This window comes from Coregonus clupeaformis, chromosome 18 (genome assembly GCF_020615455.1).
Source record: "Coregonus clupeaformis isolate EN_2021a chromosome 18, ASM2061545v1, whole genome shotgun sequence".
NCBI classification, from domain to species: domain Eukaryota; kingdom Metazoa; phylum Chordata; class Actinopteri; order Salmoniformes; family Salmonidae; genus Coregonus; species Coregonus clupeaformis.
Window position 1 is genome coordinate 47,513,516 of NC_059209.1, and position 19,020 is coordinate 47,532,535.

A 19,020-nucleotide genomic window follows, 5' to 3' on the forward strand; every position below is an offset into this window, starting at 1 on the left:
ATGCTGGAATATCCATCCACGACCCATTTTCAATGTCCTGGCTGAGGGAAGGAGGTTCTCACCCAAGATTTGACAGTACATGGCCTCGTCTATCGTCCCTTTGATGCAGTGAAGTTGTTCTGTCCCCTTAGCAGAAAAACACCCCCAAAGCATAATGGTTCCACCTCCATGTTTGACGGTGGGGATGGTGTTCTTGGGGTCATAGGCAGCATTCCTCCTCCTCCAAACACGGCGAGTTGAGTTGATGCCAAAGAGCTCCATTTTGGTCTCATCTGACCACAACACTTTCACCCAGTTCTCCTCTGAATCATTGAGATGTTCATTGGCAAACTTCAGACGGGCCTGTATATGTGCTTTCTTGAGCAGGGGGACCTTGCGGGTGCTGCAGGATTTCAGTCCTTCACGGCGTAGTGTGTTACCAATTGTTTTCTTGGTGACTATGGTCCCAGCTGCCTTGAGATCATTGACAAGATCCTCCCGTGTAGTTCTGGGCTGATTCCTCACAGTTCTCATGATCATTGCAACTCCACGAGGTGAGATCTTGCATGGATCCCCAGGCTGAGGGCGATTGACAGTTATTTTGTGTTTCTTCCATTTGCGAATAATCGCACCAACTGTTGTCACCTTCTCACCAAGCTGCTTGGCGATGGTCTTGTAGCCCATTCCAGCCTTGTGTAGGTCTACAATCTTGTCCCTGACATCCTTGGAGAGCTCTTTGGTCTTGGCCATGGTGGAGAGTTTGGAATCTGATTGATTGATTGCTTCTGTGGACAGGTGTCTTTTATACAGGTAACAAGCTGAGATTAGGAGCACTCCCTTTAAGAGTGTGCTCCTAACCTCAGCTCGTTACCTGTATAAAAAGACACCTGGGAGCCAGAAATCTTTCTGATTGAGAGGGAGTCAAATACTTATTTCCCTCATTAAAATGCAAATCAATTTATAACATTTTTGACATGCGTTTTTGTGGATTTTTTTGTTTTTATTCTGTCTCTCACTGTTCAAATAAACCTACCATTAAAATTATAGACTGATCATTTCTTTGTCAGTGGGCAAACGTACAAAATCAGCAGGGGATCACATACTTTTTTCCCCTCACTGTATAACCACAAGGTAGAGGAAAGGTTCATCTTATAACATGCATTGCATATGGGTGTGTCATGATGATACACAAACGCAACAAATTACAACTGAGATTTACTTGTTTTGCATACATTTATTTATCTTTACTTAAGGACATACAACATTTGATGGTGTTCAATGGCAAGCTTTGCATGACTCAAGTATTTTGATATGGATGCCTTTAGGTTTCAGCAGGTGAGGCTTGCTGTAGAATCAGCCACCACACAACATACTACAGTCAGACATAAATCAAACAAAAATGCTGCTTTTAAGTTTTCCAGGAAAGGAACATTTTAACAACTTCAGAAAGCTGTGTCACCTCAACACATGTAGAGTACATTATCATTGCTGCTGATGCAGTGTTCAGTCTTCATTTGCACGGCAGATGAATTAACATGTTATACAAAGTGTAATCACATAGAATGACAAAAAGCAAACTCAGAATAATTTCTCCTTTTAAGACGGGGTTCTTACTTTGGATCAAGTAGCTGAGAAAGTCTGTATTGGTCCACACCATCACTAGGTAATGTAATGGATCGCAAACATTGAAAAGTGCTTCAAGATTCTACAATAGTCAGTGGAATACCATTTCAGCATTTCATATCGCTATAAAAAAAAGGAATGCAAAATCTGGTGTAGAAGAGCAAAAGCTTAACACTTATGGGTTTATGATGAAACCATGTGTTGACCCTTTACTTGGAATTGTCTTTTGAGCATGTGTAGGTAAGTGTGTGTGACTTGCCTAACGTGAAAGTTGTGTGTTTCGCTTGAGGTGCTTGACAGGGTTGTAGTTATTCTGATATGTTCTGAGATGGGGGTGCTGATTTGTAAAGGTAGAATTGGTTGCTGATTGTAAAGGGTTTCAAATCTTAGTGAATCGAGTGCAGGTAGAATGTAGAATTGCTCATTAAGAAAATGATTGTGAATGAGCAGGTGTTGATTGTGAGTGCATAGCGTTACGTAGCATTAGCAAAGGATGCTGACGGAGTGTGGTGAAGGTGCTGACTGGGAGTGTAGTGGAGGTGCTGACTGGGAGTGTAGTGGAGGTGCTGACTGGGAGTGTAGTGGAGGTGCTGACTGGGAGTGTAGTGGAGGTGCTGACTGGGAGTGTAGTGGAGGTGCTGACTGGGAGTGTAGTGGAGGTGCTGACTGGGAGTGTAGTGGAGGTGCTGACTGGGAGTGTAGTGGAGGTGCTGATTGTGACTTTGCCAATAGTGCTGGCTGGTCATGAGAGTGGAGGACTTCTGTAAGGCTTCTCTGCTACAACATTAACAACCTGCTCAGTTCAAAATTAAAGTAAACCAACACAATTACATACAGCAGAGGCACCCACAAGAGAGGACAAGTTTAAGGAGAAACTCTGACCTTTGGCCTCAGTAAGGTATGTTATGTACTATATGCCCTGCATGTACATTAAGTGACAGATGCCTTAGGCTGACTTAAGCAGTACTGTGAGTCAGGTGACCATAAACACAAGTGAATAAGAAGACAATCTGTGTTGAATCAAAACAAAGGCTAAAATGTCAACTCATAATGCACTATAGCTTGACATGTGCAACATAATCCAGCATCTGATTATTATAATAAATGATCAAATATGACAGCACCGCCAGATGTACATGAACCTACCTAGTAAAAAGTATACACCACTCAATGGGCTAAAATGGTCATCAGATTACTTCCAAAACATCAGAAGTATATAAGACATGTAGAGGAACCACCTGTGAGAGGATAACCCCTGGATAAGTAGTGACATCATCACCCTGAGAGACCAGGGCTGTCATGGGAATACTTATTGGACATCACAGATCAATGGATAATGGACTGAGAGAAGGAGCAGAGGGTCAAATTGAATCGAGCAGTAAAGCCTATGTGTGTGTCCTGTCTGTATCTAATCCTCCAACACTGGCCCCCGACAAGCTCTCTAAGCAATGTCTTCGCTCCGATAGAAAAGCTGAGGACAAACTGAGGTAGGCAGAAAAAAAACATGACTGCCATATCCTCTGTGCACACCAAAGGATATGACAGTAACCAGCACCGGGACAACTGGGACTAACTTGAACCCCTTTATTCTACTGCAGCAAAAAAGCGCATTGATGACCTTGCGCAATATCAAGACTGATCCGAGTTTGTAAAGGATAAGATCTTAAGAGTTCTATGACACCCTGCAGTCCAGCCCCGGTGCTGGTGACAGCATGCTGTGTGTATGCTTTAGTGTAGTGTGCACAGGTGTGGCCTCCAATGCTGGCTCCCCTGCTTTGTAAGAAAGGATGGGAGCTTTCAGGGCTTCTCTTGCGGGGCCTTAAGGTGAAAGGGCGCAGAGACAAAGGGGTCTACTGCACTTACCTCTGAAGTCCAGGAGTGTAAGGGTCCCACAGGTACTGAGCTCACAGCAGTCTGCCTGCTCACGTTGGACAACACCCTCTGAGCTGTCACAGGCTGCTGAGGCAATGGGCCCTGAAAGTGTCGGGAGTACTTGGCCAGGGCCTGTGGGCGGAAAGGCTGCGGGGCCACCTGGCTCGAGAGGGCTGGTTCAGGAGCCACAGGGTAAAGCACAGCTGGGTGAGGGTGTTGGGTCATGGGCTTCACAAAGGGGGCCTGCAGGAAGACATCTGGATGCTGTTGTGTCACAACAGGGTGACGTGGGAACGGGGCATTTGCGAACACGTCACCTGCCTCTTCCTGTCCAACCCTGAAAGGGGCTTTCGAGAAGACATCAGCGACAACGTCAACCTCCCTGGCTTGCTGGGGCATCTGGTGGGAATGATTCTGGGATGGGGCACGTGGGCCTGGGGTAGGTTGGTGGGAGGGAGTGGAGAGTTGTGGGTGTGATAGGGATGGCTGGGAGGGTGGGAGGGGTAATTCAGACCCCTGCTCTTCCTCTTCATCTGAATCCAGCAGCAAAGGTCTGGAACCACTGCAGTCATGGACCACCTCATCACTCTCACTGGCCCTCCTGCCCTGCTCCTCCTCTCTCTTGTCTTCCTCCTCAAATTCCTCATCGCTGGAGTGGACACAGCCCTCATCTGCTCTGTGGCCTTCTCCAGGCAGCTCATTCTCTGACCTCCCCTTGTCTAGCACAGCGTAGCTTTTCCTTTCCCCTTTCAGCTCTGCAGAGGAGAGAAGACACAAAGTAAAGGATGAGACTTAAAGTGCAATTCTGCCACTTTTCAATCTCATTCATTATCTCCAGCACCATACCAGTGTCTACATATGTGAAAACGGCACATTTCTATGATCTGTGGTTAAAAAGACAAGGCCCTAAAAAATGCTTCTCTGTGACATCACAGGGTAGGAAAAACGGGTGATTTCCAAAACCTGTAACAAGTTTAGCCAGGAGGGTATTTTCTTGTTTCCCACGTCACCACGATTCTCATAATGTTTGAAAAACACTTTTTAAAATGTTTTAACTTTTGATGATGTCATCAGGTAGAACTTTTAAACTACATGTATTTTTTCTACAAAATATAGAAAAGCACTGTTTCCACATATGTAGACAATAGTATTGTGCTGGAGATAATGAAAATTATGTTAAAGTGGTGGAGTTGCCCTTTAAGATGTGTACACTGAGACAAGATGACTAGTTAGTTTACATTGAGAACCCTCTCTCAGCTTTGAACTACTGTCTGTGGTCCTTTGGTCTAACAAAGCATCAATGTCACTCCCAAAGATGACACGTACAACAGCATACTGCAAACAAGTAAACACCATGGAAACAGCAACAACAGTACAATGGTCCAACAGCAGCAAGCCAGCACAGCACGACTCCAAAAACACAACATGATCTACTCTGTACAACACAATGAACACAAGACGACTATTCAGCGCTATCAATACAACACAAAATACCTTGTTTCCACTTGTTGTTTTTCAGGAGACCTGCAACATCCTCTAAGCAGATACACAACCCCTCATCAAAACAATTCCACGCACCACTACAAAGAGTAATACTGGTAGATTTAGGGTCGTTATTGGTAAGTTATATAAAGATATAGGGACTTGATAAGGATCAAATGGACCCGTGGAAACAAGGTGGAGTGAGAGGACTCACTGGAGTCCCAGCAGAGTGAGATTGACAGGAGTAGACAGACAGACAGAGGGGGGCAGAAACAGGGGCAGTCTTACCTTGGTAGTGCAGGTAGCAGGAGTTAGCCGGCAGCCCCAGAGGGAGAGGGTTAGTGGCAGCCATTTAGGACACAGTCCAGAGTCAGCCAGAGGACAAAGAGCTGGGCAGGTTGTGAGTAAGAGAAGAAGTGGAACTGTAGCTCTAAGATACTCAACCTTTCAGTGGATTGAAAGGCAAGAAGTTAGGTGTGTGAGCTCTATAGTACACTACAGTAAGCGAGAGGACTCAAACTCCAGGTAAGAGTGCAGTGTGTGTTAGTTGCTCAGCCTAGCACCAAGGCATGATAGGATGAGTGAGCACTTCCATACTGTACTGATATACTGAGTTTTTGATAAGTCAAAAGGAGAAAAAAAAAGAAGGATTTTTTAAACGCAGAGGCTTCTGAAAGCTATTAATGCATTCATAAGCTGGCAAACGGACAGCAGATTGCATTTTCTGTCTGAAGTGTGAGCCTTGACATTGTTAGGGAAGTGAATTATGTGGGTGTGTGACTAAGCAACAGACTGATGTGTTATCCACCTATACTTGCTCTTCCAATTATCTCATAACACAACCATATATTGAACTACATTTCCTACTGATGATTTGAAAAATACACCAACGAGACTAGAGTTACATTCACGTTTATTTAATGTCCCTTTCTTTTTGAATATTTTTTTCTAATTTCATAAAAATAGAAGGTACACATTAGATAATAACTGTGATTTCACATATGGACAACTGCTGTTTGCTCAGTTCAACAGTTTTCATATAATCAAATAGATTATACTTGTCACTGTTTTGCCTCAGCAAACAGACTTAGGTACATCAGTTTCACAGCAACACAAGTAAAACTCTACTGGCAAGGCTAGACCTCTACTGATACAGCACTGTGGTGTCTAAGGATAATATGAGCACTACTGTAGAATTGCATAGGTTAGCCACACTAAAACCTGCAAAAGACTGAACTGTACATCAAGTAGATTGGAGAGGAAAATGAATAAAAACAAAACCCGAGTAGTTTTACTGATTCTCTCTCCATACAGGCCATACACACTTTAAAATCCACAGCCCAATTTCTAGAATTTACTGTACAATATATATGGTTTGGGGTAAAACTCATTTGTATTTTAAAGAAAAAAACTAAGAAATTATCTTTAACTTAAAGTATGCTATACTAGCAGTAACACCTCAATGGAAATGTATATTTTTGCTTTGAATATTTTCCAAGTATGGAAACAAGACTTTCTGAAATTGAATAAATGCATTTTGTGGAGTTGAAAGTTCTTATACGTGTTGCATTTCAGTTTAGTTTTTTAAATATTGTACCGTCTAATTTTCATATGCCTCAGGTAAATCAAGGGTGGGTACAATGTAGTACATTATATCCACTGATTATGCTTGCTGGGAGGATGATAAAGATGTGTCAAGAGTAAGACACATTTTGGTTCCGTTTCCAACAAATGAGACTCATTGCATTGTAACTTGTAAGTAGATAGGCTAGACTGTGTGATGCATTTAGGGGTTAACAGTAAAGGAGGAGGAAAGAACAGAGATATCAGGAAGACCCTTCCATCATAAGCCCTGTTTCCAGAGGAGGGAAGGGACTCTATGTTGTTAAATAAACTACAACTCAGAGGAAGAAAATCAAACCAGAGAAAACTATGGGAAAACCAAGGATGAAGCTTGAAGATAATACTCCAATAAGGTAAGTCACAAGCACAGAGCTGTTCTCAGAACACCACCAAATTAAGATAGCTAAAACCATGGGGCTAGTGGCTTCCCTATGCTGAAATAGTCCCACAAGACCAAGAAGGATAGACAAAAATACTTTGGACAAAAATGAGGGACACAATATCTTTGCATTCTTAAATACAACCCCATAAAGAATACACAGAAATAAACTTTATTTTCATTTACCTATAATATGTACTTATGAATTGTATATATTTCATATTGATACTCACTTCATACATTCATTCTATAACACTATCAAGTCACATTTATTCATACCATGATATGACATGTCTTTAAATATGAAACACTTAAAAATGTATACTGAACAAAAATATAAACGCAACATGTAAAGTGTTGGTCCCATGTTTCATGAGCTAAAATAAAATGTCCCAGAATTTTTCAATGTGCAAAAACATTTCTCCTTTGCCAAGATAATCCATCCACCTGACAGGTGTGGCATATCAAGAAGCTCTTCACCTGCGGAGTATTTCTGTCTGTAATAAAGCCCTTTAGTGGGGAAAACTCATTCTGATTGGCTGGGCCTGACTCCCCAGTGGGTGGGCCTATGCCCTCCCAGGCCCACCTGTGGCTGCACCCCTACCAAGTCATGTGAAATCCATAGATTAGGGCCTAATGAATTTATTTCAATTGACTGATTTCCTTATATGAACTGTAACTCAGTAAAATTGTTGAAATTGTTGCGTTTATATTTTTGTTCAGTATACTTTAACTACTTCTTTACAAGGGGAGAATGAGGACATTGAAATAGTGGTTTTATATACATGAGTTGGTAGGGACTAGGGAATGGATATTTTTCCAGATCATTACACTATATAGGGCAAGCAACATCACGGTGTATATATGTGTGTGTAGTATGGATGAGTAGATTGGACAGAAGGGAGATGGATATGAATGATGAGGATGAAATGTGCAACAGAGACACATGGAACAAAAAGAGAAACTGTGATTGGCTGTAGGACCACACCAGCACAACACAAGCAGACAAAACCCAAGCTCAGCTGCAACTACTTCTCACTCTGCTGGCTCACTGGTAAAGATCAGCTGACCCTCACTAAACAACCACAATGAGATACGCGACCATTGCACTGTTCAGCTGTATCCATGCTCAATATGGGACTAATTTCTCTCTCACATTCTCGGAAATGTAGATCTGCTAACCAATGGGCCGAGGACAGAAACCCAAATGAAACAGAATAGCGACGATAAAGCTCTTATTGGAATACACATGATCAATAGCCGGTTAGCATGCATTCTGCCCAATAGCCGGTTAGCATGCATTCTACCCAATAGCCGGTTAGCATGCATTCTACCCAATAGCCGGTTAGCATGCATTCTGCCCAATAGCCGGTTAGCATGCATTCTGCCCAATAGCCGGTTAGCATGCATTCTGCCCAATAGCCGGTTAGCATGCATTCTGCCCAATAGCCGGTTAGCATGCATTCTGCCCAATAGCCGGTTAGCATGCATTCTGCCCAATAGCCGGTTAGCATGCATTCTGCCCAATAGCCGGTTAGCATGCATACTGCCCAATAGCCGGTTAGCATGCATTCTGCCCAATAGCCGGTTAGCATGCATTCTGCCCAATAGCCGGTTAGCATGCATTCTGCCCAATAGCCGGTTAGCATGCATTCTGCCCAATAGCCGGTTAGCATGCATTCTGCCCAAGAGAGAAAGTTGTTGAGCACCCGTCTTAATGTATGACCAAGAAGACAAGGGCATTCAAATGAATTACACACATTTAGAATAATACCGCTAATGCGTCAACCTTTCCAGATCATTCTTATACTTAGAGGTATAGTAAGAGGCAAAATGCACCAGCTCAATATGATCTTAAACTATAGGAAATGCACAGGACTGGAACAATAATCCCAGGGAATGTTCAGATAAACAGATTGTAGCTCTTACATAAAGCACAGCCAAGATAAACATGGTTGTACAGTCAAGGAGATGGTTGTTGTAGAAGACCTGACTATCTGAGCCAGTTTGGGGGTACAGTAGCTAGCCACAGCCTGTAGATAGAGACGATATGTCTACCATAACGGTGCATGTTGCACAAGTGCTTTTGAGCTCACAATGACACATAGACATCTTCGAACATTTGCAACAGACAGCCAAACATTCCCAAGGGGCAGCAGTGAACCACAGCAGTTTGAGAAAAGTTAAAAACACAGCAGGAGCCTAAGGACTGACAGCTCATTGGTCTCCTCTGTATGCCCCATGCAAGCAGCTTGGGATAGTTCAGTCAGCTTCTGCTTTTCTAAATGCCTGCTTTGCTGTAATGACTAGACATGGTCATAGCTGCTACAGGAAGAGTGCATACAGATAGCAGTACAGTACTTCTCTCTCTCCTGGCTATGTTACGTGGTCAGACCTAGGACACATACGTTTGTATAAAGGAAGCTTAAACCCTGATCAAACATAGCAAAGCCAATGGAGTTATGGGCAAGCCAGGCAGTATGTGCATAGGGTGGGGCTGAATCCGCATGGCAGGACAATGAGGAATGTTGACAGATGGATGACAGCATGATAAAGACCATAGTGCAGCCAAGACAGAAGCAGACAATCTGTCAGGACGGGGAGTTAATGCAATGTTGTTACCAACATGGGAATGCCAACGGCCAGAATTAATGGTTTGAAACTAGCGTATCAGGAAAGCAAGAGATGGAGGCGGGGGCAAGGAGGCACACCAGAGAAAGTGTTTACTAGTCCACACTAAAGCTCCTCCATTTCACCTTGCAAGGTGCTACATAAGTGCCTCTGCTGCCCCCTCTCCATCCCCTACATGTTACGATTGCACGCTGCCCCTTCGACCTCTCTCCCCCACCCCCCTAGAGGTCGATGAGCTGATCCACCAGCAGAAGGGAGCGGGCCAAGTTGGGGATGCTGGACTCTGAACTGCCACTGTTGCTGCGCGAGTGACCACCTGAAACGTGCCAGAAAGAGAGAGAGAGAGAGAGAGAGAAGAGGACATGGATGGAGCAAGGAAGAGCGAAGAGGGGGAAAGGAGAGTATTTGAGAGAGCATAGAAGAGAGACAGGACAGATCATGGCAAAGCATTGAGAATTGGTGAAAGAGAAGAGGACAGGAGCGAGGGTGGGATGACAGGAGCAGACACGAGTGAATGAGGGACAGGGGTAGGAAGAGAACAAAAGAGACAGAAAGTAAGCGAGATTATCTATATGCAGCCGCAGCATTTCAGGGATAGAGTGCAGGGAGGAGGACATCTTGTATGTCTTCCTAACCTCTAGAAGACACTACTCTTAAAAGATGCCTTCAAGCTCTGCTGTTGGCGCTTCTGTTCTGACAGACTGTACAAAACAACTGCAGAATGGTGCCTGCCTTTGATAGGAACTGCCAATTCTTATTGACAACGTTCAGCCAGTGAAAAGTCAATGAGCGAAAGTTTAGAGAAACCCACTGATGTGAAAGCATGCTAGGATGAGAAGGGCTAGCTAATGTTACAGCACATCCAGCCATGGTTGCTCTCAGCAGGTGTAAGTGATGAACTAGGGTGTTAGCTAGGGTTTCTCAGTAATGGGTGTGCTCATTCGTGGTCCCCTGGCAGCTCATACAGAACAGTACTTTGGTCCTCAGCAGATCTGAGTGGATCAATGAGACAAGTGGATCCAACCCTATCTACACACTGCTGGCCTGCCTTACGTACCTTGGTTGTTGGAGTTTTTGGAGATGAGCACGGGGATGGGGTCAAATTCGTCCTCAGTGCCCTTCTCCCCAGCCTCGGGCGGCTGGAAGCCCAACATGAGGTAAGCAGAGTCTGCAGGTGGAGGAGAGGAGGTGAAGGGGTAATGGAGGGGGAGGTTAGCGCAGCCCAGAAGAGAGCGAGGAGGGAGGAGGGGAGGGTGCAGGAAGTACAGAGACAGATGCAGCCAGAGCAGTCACAGCATTAGTACTAAGCCATGCATCTGATGTGGCTTTTGTAAATGAGTCAAGGGTCTGCAGAAGGTCCCACAATGTTGTGGCAGCTGTGGCAGCTGCATAGTGCTACAAATGGTTACCTCACCGTTTGAACTACAATGAAAGGGCCCTTGATACAGGCTGCCAACATGTCTGTATCAATATCTCATTACCCTTCTGAAATGATATAGTTCATGTTGATATTAGTAATATGATCGTTAACTGGGTAGTTTAACATCATCAATTCAAAGGTCGCTTGGCTTTGAACATGTATATTTTAGTAGTCTGACTGGTCTTTAAAGCTGAGAGATACTGCCGGTCTGTGGTACTGTGATTTAGTTTGGGCTGAACACAGGTCAGACTTGCTGTGAGGCGTTTCACCACAGGTAACATACAATATATGACAGCTGGAGAGAGGAGGTCTTACCAGCAGATGCCTGGGCAGTGCCAAATGAGACTGGAGCTAGTTTGTCCAGACAGGAAGCAGAGCCAGGAGGGGCAGAGGAGCAGGAGGGGGGTGCACAGACAGTTTGATCCCCAGGGGTGGAGGTGTGAGACAGCAAAGAGCAGCCCAGCAGAGAGTCCTCTCCAGCCAGAGGCTCTGAGGGAGGGGAGGCCAGGGGTTAATATGGAGGGAAAGAAAATGAAAGACCATTAACCCAAGCAGAAGAAAAAGCAGTAGGTTAGTAAGCATGCTCACCCTTTTCCCACAGAAAAAAGATTAGGCCAAAAGTGAATGCGCTTCTTACTCTCAGATGTACGTTCATCCTCAAAGTAGATATCCCCTGATCAAACCCCACACTAGTAGTGGTACTTTGCTGCATGTAGGAGTTGGACTAATGACAGGACCATTGTCCATTGGTGCCCTCTAGTGGCACAGATTGACACTACTACCAAAAGGTGGGAGCGGAGGGAAAAACTGCCTACTGCGCGATATTGAGAGGTCAAAGCCAGGGGCAGCAGACACGCTCTATCGCTCAGCAGTAGTGGCCTTGTCCTCAGATCCAGCCTACATTCACTGGGGAATGTCAGCCATTACACTAACATTCACACTGTGCTCATGTTCATCTGGAGCAGAATCAGCACTGCTAATGAACAGTGCACTGCAAATGTTTTCCTGTTCGCCCTCAAGAGTACGTCATAGCAACGGATCATTGCAATAAACCGAGACGCTCACTGTCGCAACCGTTCCAGACAGTTTAGTTGACAGCATTGAAGAAATGGTGACAGGGAATATTAATTTGGTACAGGCAAACCTTTCAGCAAGCCCTGGCAGGGTATGTTTGCGCAGGTTACTGATAAATGACTTGGTCTTTTCAACACCAAGCAATAGTTAACACAAAGGAAACCACAACAGAGCTTCTGAACTAAGAGTCATATCCCTGTATGACGTTGATGGCAGAAAAAACACATTCAATCTTAGTGGAGGCAAATCTCCCTTTGTGTTAACCCAATAACTCATTGCCTTGTGGCCCCACACAGAGCATACGTCATAGCGATGTACGGCAATAATGTAATAACATTGCCTATATTATTTAAGGAATGGTAAGAACAGTAAGGTACAGTTTAGGACACTAACCTGGCAGGCTGGCTGAGACTGTCTCCAGGCCCGGTATCAGAGAGTCCACACACATCTCAGCCTTTGCTGCTGATGAAAGAGGAACAGGAGAGATGGTCAGATAAGAAAATGAATGAAAAGGAGAGAGGAAACCAAAGAGCTCCAGCTCCAGAGAATAAAGTATATGACGGACTTCAGTTCATAAACAACCTGAAGCATCTCTCATGTGAGAGAGGATACAGGAAGAGGAGAGGAAGGCATGCAGGCAGGCAGGCAGACAGACAGGCAGATAGGCAGACAGACAGGCAGGCAGGAGAGCCTGTTACCATTACTGTTGCCCTCTGCAGAGCTGCTGAAGGGGTCAGCCAGGGGTAAAAGATCAGGGAGCAGCAGAGATGTCTCGGGGGACTTCAGTCCCTCAATCAGCTTCTCTGTGAGCCATCCAGACAGAGGGACGAGAGGAGAGGACAAGGAGGAACGGGAGGGAGGAAAGCATCGAAAGAGAGAGGAAAGAAAGAGAATGTGCATAAGAAAAGTATGAGTAGGGGGAGAAAATGTGAGATGATGTAGTAGGACTGAGGCAAAGGGAAGAAATGTACGCTAGGCTCATCTAAGTACAAATGAGAACATGATAATTATACTATCAAGGTGAGAATTAGTTGGTAACGTTATCAAGGTGTAGCAGCTGTTAGTTCTTGGATTTGTGAAGATATTTTTCTATTGGCTGGGTATTCTGCCATGAGGAATGCTATGAAGACACCAGTCTCTCCTTTACTCTTCAGCAGAAAATCCCTCCTAGTGTGATGACGGAGTGCACAGACCATGCTTGAGTAGAGGACATGTTTATTTCAGGCAGGTAATACCATTCATGTCAAACAAGTAGTGGAGAAAAACAGCATGCCTTCAAAAAGAACTGCTAGCCTTAAACCACCAACACATCATTCCATCCCATCAACCAATGACATGGAGACGAATACAAACACACAGCAGCTAGTGTCAGTATTTCATCTTTATAGGGTCATTAGTTGACGGACTAAAGAGCAAAATGTCAGCCTCACTCAACAAAAATATACCAGGGGTTAGCTACCATAGCACCAGTCCACAGACTAGGCCTACATCACTGACTGTTCTTACATGTCTCTTCTCCACTTTCATCACTGAACAAGTGTTGGATCAGCCAGCACTGCTAGACACCTGACTGACAGTATCCTTGTTAAGTAAGCTTTGCTGGGTGTTCCAGGGCCGTGCCACAGACAAAGCAGGAGGACTGCCTTCAGGATGTGCCTCTCCAGCAGGTTAGTGCATCCAAACAGACTGAGTACAAACCAGTTGCATGCATGTGAGTGAGTATCTTCTGGGTCAAAATCTCATCTCCATACATACTTACAGGTGACTGGCTGCTATGGAGAGACAGGGGGACAGAGGACCTGGGCCTGGGGGCTCAGAATATGACACAGCACAGCTGCCCATTTGCCCCCTTCACTAAGGGAGAGAGGTCGCAGGTCAATGATAAACTGCTATGACAAAGTCTGTGTACTCCAGAGTCTTATTTATACTGAACAAAAATATAAAACACATGCAAAGTGTTGGTCACAGGTTTCATGAGCGGAAATAAAAATATCCCAGAAATGTTCCATACGCACAAAAAGCTTATTTTGCTCAAAGTTTGTGCACAAATTTGTTTACATCCCTGTTAGTGAGCATTTTTCCTTTGCGAAGATAATCCATCCACCTGATAGGGTGGCATATCAAGAAGCTGATTAAACATGATCATTACACAGGTGCACCTTGTGCTAGGGACAATAAAAGGCCACTCTAAAATGTACAGTTGTGTCACATAACACAATGCCACAACTGACTGCAGGAATGTCCACCATAGCTGTTGCATGTTCATTTTTCTACCATAAGCCGCCTCCAATGTTGTTTTAGGGAAATTGGCAGTACGTCCAATCGGCCTCACAACCACAGACCACGTGTAACCACGCCAGCCCAGGACCTCCACATCCAGCTTCTTCACCTGCGGGATCGTCTGAGACCAGCCACCCGGATAGCTGATGAAACTGTGGGTTTGCACAACTGAAGAATTTCTGCACAAACTGTCAGAAACCGTCTCAGGGAAGCTAATCTGAGTGCTCGTCGTTCTCACCAGGGTTTTGACCTGACTGCAGATCGGCGTCGTAACCAACTTCAGTGGGCAAATGCTCACCTTCGATGGCCACTGGCATGGTGGAGAAGTGTGCTCTTCACGGATGACTCCCGGTTACGACTGTACCGGGCAGATGGCATCGGTTTGCGGACGTAAACTTTGTAAACAGAGTGCCCCATGGTGGCGGTAGGGTGACGGTATGGGCAGGCATAAGCTACGGACAACGAACACAATTGCATTTTATCGATGCCAATTTGAATGCACAGAGATACTGTGCCATTCATCTGCCGCCATCACCTCATGTTTCAGCATGATAATGCACGGCCCCATGTCACAAGGATCTATAAATACAATTCCTGGAAGCTGAAAATGTCCAAGTTCTTCCATGGCCTGCATACTCACTAGACATTTTTTATTTTTATTTTTTTTTATTTTTTTTTAGTCATTTAGCAGACGCTCTTATCCAGAGCGACTTACAGGAGCAATTAGGGTTAAGTGCCTTGCTCAAGGGCACATCGACAGATTTTTCACCTAGTTAGCTCGGGGATTAGAACCAGCGACCTTTCGGTTACTGGCACAACGCTCTTACCCACTAAGCTACCTGCCGCCCAGGTAGGTAGCTTGAGCACGTTTGGGATGCTCTGGATCGATTTGCACGACAGCATGTTCCAGGAATAGCCAATATCCAGGAACTTCGCACAGCCATTGAAAAGGAGTGGGACAACATTCCACTGGCCACAATCAACAGCCTGATCAACTCTATGCAAAGGAGATGAGTCACGCTGCATGAGGCAAATGGGGTGCAGTTCCTGTTATGGGCTCTACTGGTGCTGTGTGCCAGTAAATCCTCAGTGCTCTCACTCTCTTTGTGACCTGTGTGTAAAGACTGAGTGAGTTGGGAGAGGACAGTGAAGATTAACCACACCCAGATTATGTAACAGGCAGCCTTTTTTCCCCTCAGCTCAGACCCCACTAACTGACAACACTGGCATCCACTGACCGTCATTGGAGCGATTATCTGAACCTTACAGTGAATACAGCCTAGTCTGTGTTAAGATAAACTGAGGACAGAGTATTGCTCCTGAGCCATTTGGAAAAGCAATCAACTACCAACTAAAGGAAGAGCTCAGATGTGACGCTGAACTTTCCCACTGTTCTCAGTGACAGAGGCATTCTAAAGCAGGCGCCTCCAGAGGAACAGCAATCCGATTAACAAAGGAGAATGTGTCCTTCAGGTAACCAGGCAACAGTACAGACAGAGGCACGGTCCACAAGTGTGAGGCAATCCAGCTAAGGTCTCTATTCATAGGAGCTGAAAGGGAATCAATTATGCTAAGAGGACAGGGACAATAGGACTACAGAGCAAAGCCATGTCACCCCAGTCATGATCTAAACAATGGCTTTAAACATTAGATATAGGCCACATACAATCCACCAACATGAGTGTCTCAGGAACATCTATGCGCAAGAATTGAAACACATTGGATGGATGCTTGATGGTAAAGTAGGGATCCTGGCAGGACAGAGAAGTGGAACCTGCCAATACATTCCACAACAACGTTGCATGCTGGGAAAGGGCGTTACCTGTGGTGTCAGAGAGGGAGAGGGCGTTAAAGGGGTCCGGGACACTCAAAATCGCTGAGCCTGCATCCAAACCCAGGATGTCAGCACCTCTCTCAGCTTAACATCACACAGGGAGAAAGAAAGCGGGAGAAGGAGAGAAAGAATGAGAGACAGCAGGAGAATAGGGGAGGAAGGATGTTGAAGAAGATGGTATGGTTGGTTATGACAGTTACTGATCTAATAGAAAGTCAACAAGATGTAAGAGGACAACAGAGCTGAGGAGAACAAATTACACAACAGTAATTGGCTTGGGTTGGGCTCAGAGAAAATTGTCTCAGAGAAAGGTGCGAGAGGTTCACTTGACAGCTCAAACCGATACATCTCTCAATGAAAGAATTCTACAGAGCAGGAGAAAAATCGATCTTCGAAAGAAAGATTTACAGAGAAGAAGCCGACAGCTAAAAACAACAGGACACCACATGGGAAATATGTAGAGATGAGGGAGAGGAATAATAACGTCTGTATGACACAGAGAGGAAGGCTGGTGAACACGTGGGGTCTTACCCGGGAAAGCCTTGCCTGTGGACCCAGCAGCAGAGACAGGCTGCAGCCCTGAAATTAGGTTCTCTGTAGAGAGGCTGGCCCTCTCCCCTGTTGTAGCTGTCATAAAGACATACACAATTAGAAAACAACATCACCTCTGTTCATTTACCTATCTACCAACTATCCATTGCACTTGTAGATGTCTATACACAGACTGGACATTGTGGTCTTACTCTCGGCCAGCTTGGCAAAGTCCTTGTTGAGCAGCTCCTCGGCACTGAGCTTGGAGAAGTTGTCGTCACCAAAAGGGTTCCAGCTGCCAGTGGGTGCAGAGGGGGCTGTCTGGGCACCGCCCTGCCCTGGCTGGTACACACTCTGCTGGGAGGAGCAGGGGGAGCCAGAGGGGGTGGTGCTGGCTGACCTACAACGCACATAGGAAAACAAAGGTTACAGTGGAAATCATCCATCTCATTTATCTTAAGTACAAACAAGTCTGTGCCAAATATAAAACATGCATGCAAATATGGGTAATTAAAAATCCTATTGAGTTATTTGTAGATTGAATGGACTGTTTATTCCTGTGTTGAACTATATGGGCTATTAAGGTTCTCTGTATGAATGGCCTGTTCATTGGCCTGCATCTCACTCTCTCACTCAGTCAGTCAGTCAGTCAGTCAGTCAGTCAGTCAGTCAGTCAGTCAGTCAGTCAGTCAGTCAGTCAGTCAGTCAGTCAGTCAGTCAGTCAGTCAGTCAGTCAGTGAGTGTGTGGAATGAATGGACAGTTGATTCCTCAGTTCATTGAGATGGGTTAATTCAGCTCACTTGGACTTGTTGAGGCTGGCCTCGGCTGCAGCCGCCTGCAGTAGCTGGGTTGACTTGCTGATTGGGACCCCAAACACAGCACTGTGGGTGACGTCGCTCAGGATGCGTCTGTGACTGCCTCGGGGGGCCATCTTTGGGGAGGAGGGGGGCGTCAGGGAGCCAACCTTGTGGAGCCCACGTCCAGGAGCCAGATGCTGGGAGGAGAGAGCGAGAGAAAGGGTTTAATATGGAGATAAGGAAAATATCACACCGAATATCAGAAGGAAGAAAATGACAGGTTGATCCAAGTTGATTAGCTATTCTATTGGTTGGTGAAAAGACATGGTTGATTAGTGGCAAAATACCAATGGATGGTTTTCAGGATGATCCGTTATTGATTCATATTTTTGACAGAGATTAGATTTAGAACAATAAATCACAAAGGAGACAGAACTGAGTGGTGACAGGTTCCAGTGACAGAGATGTTTCATGACAACTTTAGACATTATAACCATAGTGAAAGGAAAAGCCACTAGACAGCTTCTAAATCTTATCCTTTTGGTTGAATTATATTTGATCACTATGCAAAGTATGAAAGATCTGTCTTCGATGTTAGTGAGAAGCACTGATGTATCCTTTTTAGACTGCTTAATTCAGTCCTCACAACAGTATACAGGACCAATCCAAGAGCAAGTATTTCTACATCATTGTTTACATAGATCAATAAAACATGCAGTTATTTTAAAGGGAACTAATCCAATGCAAATGCAGAATGCATACAAAGTCAGTGTTGGGTGATTAGCCAGATTCTAAGGCCCCAGACAGAGAGCCAGGGCCTGTTAGTCCCCCTGTCCCACAAGGCAGCAGGCTGCCAGAGGAGATGGGCCTGTTAGCCCTCCCTGTCCCACAGACCAGCAGGTTGCCGGAGGGAAGGGGGTTTACCGTGGGCTCAGAGTCACAGTCAAGTGCAGGTCCTGTGGCTGTAGGTCCTGGGGCTGCAGGCTGAGGGGGGGCTGGTGGTTGGGGGGAGGGGGGGTCTGCCGCAGGGCTGGCTGGCTGCTGCTGCAGAGGAGCAACAGGAGCCACAGGATTCGTTTTGGACTGCACAGCCACAGAGCCCTGGGGGGTCGGGATGGGAGGCTGCTGCTGTTGTTTGTAGATGGTCTGCACCAGCTGATGCTGCTTAGGGATAGGATGGTGGGAGAAACACAACCAGTGTTCAGGAAAACCCCTCCCTACTGTCTAATTTGGCCCAGTTTGGGATGAGTTATTGCTCTGCCAAGTGCAAACCAGTTCACCCTTCTGTTCCCTGTGTATTTCATGAAAGTTGTCATTTCTGCAGTTGGATTTTTGTTACACATGACATCTTAGTGTATTTTAATTAACAGATCAGAGGGGAGTTCCTGGAAAGTCAATCAAGTTATTCAGTTTGATTCAATTTCATTCAAAACCACAAGGTTATTCAGAGGTCCTGCTAAAAGTGCACTCTACATAGAAATATCATAAGTTAGA

General features: G+C 45.2%; 1 protein-coding gene across 20 annotated transcripts in view; it reads right to left on the bottom strand.

Annotated features, from left to right (window-relative positions):
- Positions 1-1,193: 1,193 nt before the first annotated feature.
- The window catches only part of LOC121530886 (AP2-associated protein kinase 1), a 38,397-nt gene continuing 20,570 nt past the window's right edge, over positions 1,194-19,020 (bottom strand). The window contains exons 12-21 of one of the 20 annotated variants that reach the window (XM_041836206.2): positions 18,451-18,687; positions 17,530-17,723; positions 16,941-17,128; positions 16,729-16,824; positions 16,186-16,281; positions 12,782-12,886; positions 12,477-12,542; positions 11,325-11,498; positions 10,647-10,757; positions 1,194-4,229 (exon numbers count right to left, since the gene is read on the bottom strand). In XM_041836206.2, the coding sequence (XP_041692140.2) occupies positions 3,400-4,229; positions 10,647-10,757; positions 11,325-11,498; positions 12,477-12,542; positions 12,782-12,886; positions 16,186-16,281; positions 16,729-16,824; positions 16,941-17,128; positions 17,530-17,723; positions 18,451-18,687 (2,097 nt within the window). In that variant the 3' untranslated portion in view covers positions 1,194-3,399. Of the gene's footprint in view, positions 4,230-7,616; positions 9,906-10,646; positions 10,758-11,324; positions 11,499-12,476; positions 12,546-12,781; positions 12,887-16,185; positions 16,282-16,728; positions 16,825-16,940; positions 17,129-17,529; positions 17,724-18,450; positions 18,688-19,020 lie in introns of those variants that run through there. The other 19 variants (XM_041836204.2, XM_041836224.2, XM_041836214.2 and 16 more) reach the window with 19 other exon arrangements.